Source organism: Manduca sexta, chromosome 17, assembly GCF_014839805.1.
Source record: "Manduca sexta isolate Smith_Timp_Sample1 chromosome 17, JHU_Msex_v1.0, whole genome shotgun sequence".
Classification (NCBI taxonomy): Eukaryota; Metazoa; Arthropoda; class Insecta; order Lepidoptera; family Sphingidae; genus Manduca; species Manduca sexta.
In genome coordinates this window covers 6,566,137-6,572,596 of record NC_051131.1, presented here as the reverse complement: position 1 = coordinate 6,572,596, position 6,460 = coordinate 6,566,137, and the positions used below count along the sequence as shown (strand labels likewise).

Genomic DNA, 6,460 nt, shown 5'->3' with positions numbered 1-6,460 from the left:
ACTGGATATTTTGTATCGATATGTAGTATCAAAATATATCGGTATGTCGAATTTTAAAATGTCGATTTATCGATACTTATTCAACAAGCCTACAACACTGTAGAGGAGTTGAACGCAGCAAGCCCGACTTTTGATAAAACTCTATAATGTCAAGTGATAATAAAAAATAAATATTACCTACTTATTTTTTAGTGTTTTTCTTCGAGAGTAGTTTAAAAATATTTAATTTCTAGTGTTTGCATAAGTTACCGGTTGCTCCTGCATATTGCTTCAATATGGCTTCTCTAATTGATATGAGTTTAGAAGACATCATCAAAAACAAAAAAATGAATATAAAGTATGTGTTTCCATCTTTTATACGATATAAGATAATAAAAATTGGAAAAAAAATAAAGTTTATTGGTTTCAGAATGAGAAAAACAACAAATACAAAGAAGCAGTCTAATCCATCATCTCAACACACTGTATCTGACGCAAGAAATAAAATTATATCCAAAACGAGGACGCAAATTACAGACGCTAGGGAAAAATTAGCCCAATTCGGTAAACACAAAGACGCTCGACTCAAATTGGAGCAATTGAGACTCCAAAAAGTGAGTACTTAAGTACTGGTGCAGGAGTTCCATGAATAACTTATTCCTGTTAAATACACTTGTGCCCGTATTGGGTGGATGGGAAATGTGACATTATTACGTCTTTTAAGGTTTTTAAGCTTTGTTTAACAAAAGAATATATAAGTATATAATTTATTTTAGTAGTGGCATTTGGTGAGTATGCCTGGGTGGAAATCAGTGTATACCAAAGTTTTTCCTGCATAAATCCTGACCCACAAGTTTTTTTACAACCATGTAACCACCTCAACAGTAATCATTATATTTCAGTCAATTCACCTAAAATCATAATATACGATTAACATAAACCTTCCTTAACTCTTGGTCTCTCGTGGCTCGCCGGCGAGCCAAGACAGCTACATGACATTTGCGTGTGTCACGGGATTATAACCTTATATACTACATAATAAGGTTATTTTTCCGTCACACGCGTAGCTGTTAATGTTGCCGGCAAACATTCAGCTACCTGTACATATTTGAAAATAAAATTTTGACAAGTCATGACGGGTTAAGATTTGCACTATATTTTAGTAAAAACCGTTCAAAAATCTGTTCAGTAGATTTTGAGAAAATTTATCACATACAGACAGATAGCTTTTGGGGACTTTGTTTTATAATATTTATAGATAATAGACACATTTTAGGGAATAAACTTAAGTTCCCACTTTATAATTAATATCTACATATTTTTACAGACAAACAAAACTCCAATGGTTGGTAGAAACGTTACTCAGAACCAGGGCAAGTTTGTAAGGCAAAAACTCAATAGAGAAAGAGGTACATTAGAGTATTTATTTATTCAAATTAATGCATGATGCACTGTATGACTGCATGGCTGAGGTCTCGGTTTCATCCACAGGTTGGGTAAAGTAGTATTGGGTTTTCTTCACCCTATATAATATATAGTAGCCTGGACCTATAGTATTTGCGTCTGATGTTGTAATAGCAACTCCCCCTATTGCATTACACCAACCCCTCAGTCTTTGGAGATTAAATGTGTGAATGTGTGTGTTCAATTATTAACATTTTCATACTTTTATTCCATCTATTAATTGTTGAACTAAGTACTTACTAGGAGAGCTTCCATATGCCTATACAAAGCATTTTATTTTACTTACTTATTTTTCTATATTTTTGTGAAAAGAATTACACCTAACCTATGTATATTATATTTTAGTTTTCACAGATTCGTCAAGGCAGGTTGTTTCCCATCCTATTTCATTAATGCCAAGGCAACTGGACCCTCAAAGGTTTTTGCAGTACAGATCTATTGGAGGACAATTTATGGGTATTGAGATTTTATTGTGTGTGGCAATAAAGGCTTTCAGGGCTTTTACCGTTTTCATTCTGCTTTGACAGGCTAAAATGGATTCATAACATAAAACATATTTAAATGATATTTCATGTATTGACTCTTTCTCGGAATAGAATAAGGATACATAGGCCACATAGATGTTGATGATATGTATTATATTAATGTTAACTCTTCTTAATGCTTGACAGTGAGTAAAATTTCCAGAGGTTTTGAAGTGCATATTTCAAATTACAGATACCATGTCAAAACCTAAACCACTTACAAGAACTGTTGAAAATGACATTGATATAATAGATGAGTCTATGGAAGAAGAGTACATTCCGCCAAAACCCAGTTTGATGAATCGCAAGGCAAGCCTACAACTTAAAATAATAGCCCATAATAATGATTTGCGAGACAGGAGGAACTCTTTACATGGGTAATTATAAAACCTAGATAATCCTAATTAAAATAAAATAGGAACCTAAATTTTGGATAAATCTATTAAATTTGCAAAATGTTAATTGTGTTGTATTTTTATTAGTTTTGCTTCATAGGCTATGTGTGTGTGATTACAAATTTAGTCTGGGTGGTTTAAAGACGGGCAGGCAGTTCTAAAAGTTAAAATTTTTTGTTTAAATTTTTGTAATATTTAGGCACATAATTAATATTTAAGTAAATTCCGAACCAGTACAGCAAAGAGATTAAAATATAAAATTGAACAAAATCACAGGTATAGAACTGCTGTAATAGAAAAGGAGAAAAGTCCACCAAGGCCACCATCTATTCTTAAAAAACGACCAATGGCAGCATTACGGAGTGAAAAGAAAGATCAAGTCATGGAAAAGTCACCTATTGAATTTCGTATTATTGTAAGCAATTTGAGGAATACGGTCACAGCTAGTGACATCCAGGTACAGATTTATTTTTGTTATTCCTTTTTATTATAAGGTCATAAATTCTATAAATTTTAATTTCATTAATTATGAAAAATGTTTTTCGTCGGTTTTCGGCAATGTTGAAGAGTATGTTTATTAAATTGTCATTGGATTTTAAGTTTAGAAACAAGAGAAAAAAATAAAGAATCTATTGTAACTTTTACCCATAATATATTGTCACATTAAAAAAAGAAAATATCTGTATACATAAAAATGAATCCCTATTTCCCTTGGTCACGCATCACGCGTGATCGGCTGGACCGATTTCACTATATTTTTTTGTTGTGTTTGTTATTGTCAGGAGAAGATTCTTATGAAAAAAAAAAATATATAGAAAAATTGCGCGGAAAATTAGAAAATTTAAGAAAACTTAACGAAAATATTAATTTTATATAACTGTCAATTGTTTGAAATAACTGTTAGCGATTTACAGAATGTGCGATGCAAATTCATAGTTAAGACGGGACAACGTCTGTCGGGTCAACTAGTCAGAAATAATTTGGAATTTGCATCTCTTAGGTGATAAATACATCTATTCTATCTATTAAATAGTCTTGGCAATTTCCATCATACAAATGCACAAAAATATTAATAATTTCTATAATTACATTTAGAAAATAGTGCAAGTCCTAGGTATGCCTATGCTATTTGCTGTCACACAGCGATATTAACAAATACTTAATTTGAAAATATGCCTTAAATTTGTACTACCCTTTAAAAGAGTGTATGGCATTATAAAATTATTCGTAATTTATTAAATATTTTTAGAAATTACGTTTCATTAAATTAAAGGAATTCCTTTTCGGTTTTTATTTTTTTCAATTTCAACAGGACAATTATTAATTCTATTTCCACCAGTATTCATATTGATAACGACATTCCCATCTAAAGTGTTATTTACTAATTGATTGATTGATTTGTTTAGACAGCGTACCCGTTCCTCAAAAAGAGCACGAGCATGAGGAACACTACCTATATAATATGTGAATGTGGTTTTGTTTGTCTAGAAAAAAGAAAAATATTTTATTTCATCAACATATTCGGTCTTTTCCTTTACTTGTCTGTATATGCAATGCTACGTAACGACGTGATACAATGCAAACTCTCATAGAGACGGCCAAACTTTGAGTTAGGTCACGCCTAGTGTCGACGGTGATACCTGTCCGGCGCACCAGAATGATACACGCTATAAACTGATCCGATAGAAATAGTTTCTTTTTCTTTCAAAGTAATTTCGGTTACGTTCCATGTTTGCAAGACTTCGGCACTTGCACCTATACGTATGTGTGTGTTCATGAACAGTTCGCCATTTCAACATGAGTATCATGGATCGTGATGAACACAATGAACATCCGGCTGAACATCCAACCAATACCCATATATAAAAATTCCTACCAAAAAATTCCCTCGCGCGGCAAGTGCTCGTATTGCCGCTTATTAGATTATTTATTTAATTTTTAGGAACTATTTGGAGACGTTGGAGGAATGGTAGAATCACGTTTGGTTAGACCGGGTACAGCTGAAGTCATTTACAAGAGTCAAGAGGATGCACAAAGAGCGGTTGATTTGTATCACAATCGGCATCTAGATGGACAACCTATGAACTGCCTTCTTGTATCTCCACGATCATCAACAACACCCAGGTCAGTATAAATACCAAAATATGTAGTGAGAATATTATCTGGGGTATGGTGTGAAATTGGTAAAGATTTGATTCAATCCTCAGTTTGGGTAATCTAAAGAGTGTTGTAAAGTATTTGCCATTTGTTTGGGATTGTAATTTTTTGTTATATACAATTTTAGAATAGACTCACACTATTACAATAAGCAATTAGGAACCGGCTGTACTAGTAGCTCGCTATAGGTCAACCTCTTGTCAGGGATGTGTCTTGTTAGAGAAATTGTAACACATGGACTCATAGTATTCATACTTATATTTTATTTTTAGGCATCACATATACACTTTAGTTTAACCAAAAGAAGGGATGGCTTTGTTAATATTCAAGATGTGTACATACTGAAAAACCTTTGAACAAATAGCAAATTGATGACGTTATATAATTTTTTATTTTTTTATTAATAAATTAATACCAAGTATATTTCTTAATTTCAGGACAAGTAGCAAGCCAGCACTTTACAGCACCAACTCTAATGTTGAGCCTGATATATCGACTTTCCACAAAGTACTATTCAGCAATTTATGAATTGTGCAGTTCTATAATATGTTCATGTATTACATACAACAATCACCCAGAACTACGTTATGTACTCATTGCAAGTTAATATAAATTTAGTTGTCTTTTTTAATTCGAAAATAATTCAATTTATGATTTCTTTCAGTATGAAGATGTTTCTAATACTTATGACTTATTTTATTTTATGTTGTTTTGAGGACTGTATGACTATTTGTTTTTGTTGTACTATATTTGGTGTGTATAGTTACGCTGCATGTAATGGAAACATATGTTAAAAAATACTTACCATTTGAACTGCTTTAGAAATATGAGTTTTTTTATAAGCAATAAATGTTAGCTCTTAATTAAAGGCGTGATCGCACCAAGACCTCGTTGCGGATATATACTTACACACGTCGGTTTAATTATCTTTCGTGCCAATTTAGAGTTAATTTGTCATATTCAATTGTTAAAATAAATATGCTTCTAATAAGCATTTTTCTTATTTAGAATGTATTTTAATCCTGTCACTAAACAGAATGTACAGAAAATAGCCAGATTCGAATACCAATTAATTTCCAGTCAAACAATAGTAATTTATTCCTTAAGTACTGGTTCTTGGTGTATCGACGCCCTTAGATTAATAAGCATCTAAAATAATGGTAGTGTTTGAGTCTTTGTATTTCTAATGTGTATGCTTAATAGTGTACTTAAACATTAAAAAATAATTCATATCGTTTTGAATTTCAAATATAATTCTTGGTTTACCTATTCTGCACCTAATGGCTTCGTCGCATAGAAAACGTGGCTGGTTGTGTGTTGCCGAAGAAGGCGAGGTGGGTGCGCAGTGCAGTTTTCACGCACCTCACGTTGCGTGGCGTGGGGCCAGGTTGAACACGCCAAGCTAAGCTCAGCGGGGTGTAAAATCGTCCAAAACAAATTGCATGTTTTACTCAGTTTTATGAATCATGTCGGTCGATTCAACACGCAAGTTCTATTATTTTTGTTTGGCCTAAAAGCCAAATTTAATAAAAATAGGGTTGCACGAAATAAATAATAGGAGACAAGAATAGTGAGAACATAACAAGTAAGTAGTGGTGAGAAATTGCATCTTGTCAATAAGAAATTTATAATCTCGAAACAGTTTCGAAGAACTGCATATTATTAAAAATATGGATACATACTTAATAAGTATATCAAAGAGAAATTAAAGACACCAGAGTATTCTTTTATTTACGAATAGTCTAATACCACTATTCGTTGATAAAACAATACTCTGGCGACCAGCATACGCTTACCCCCTTATTCATAGATGTTTTTTATCTAAGGACGGAGCAATGATTTGATAACAAGTATGTTTCTCAGTGCTGATGGCATGGCAGCCTTCGCAGTGCGTAGACATAGGGCCGATGTGATTGGCTAATATTGAGATGCAACTTGAAC

At 32.7% G+C, this 6,460-nt stretch overlaps 1 protein-coding gene across 2 annotated transcripts; it reads left to right on the top strand.

The window, feature by feature from the left end:
- The first annotated feature begins 70 nt into the window (after positions 1-70).
- Positions 71-5,773, top strand: LOC115454377 (polymerase delta-interacting protein 3). 2 transcript variants are annotated; one of them, XM_030183119.2, is made up of 8 exons: positions 72-337; positions 410-593; positions 1,307-1,388; positions 1,789-1,899; positions 2,161-2,344; positions 2,639-2,819; positions 4,305-4,486; positions 4,957-5,773. In XM_030183119.2, the coding sequence occupies exons 1-8, from the start codon at positions 276-278 to the stop codon at positions 5,045-5,047; spliced, it is 1,077 nt and encodes a 358-aa protein (XP_030038979.1). In that variant the 5' UTR covers positions 72-275; the 3' UTR covers positions 5,048-5,773. The 2 variants fall into 2 exon arrangements, with proteins under 2 accessions (XP_030038984.1, XP_030038979.1); XM_030183124.2 differs by lacking the exon at positions 1,789-1,899 and having other exon boundaries at positions 71-337.
- Positions 5,774-6,460: the final 687 nt, after the last annotated feature.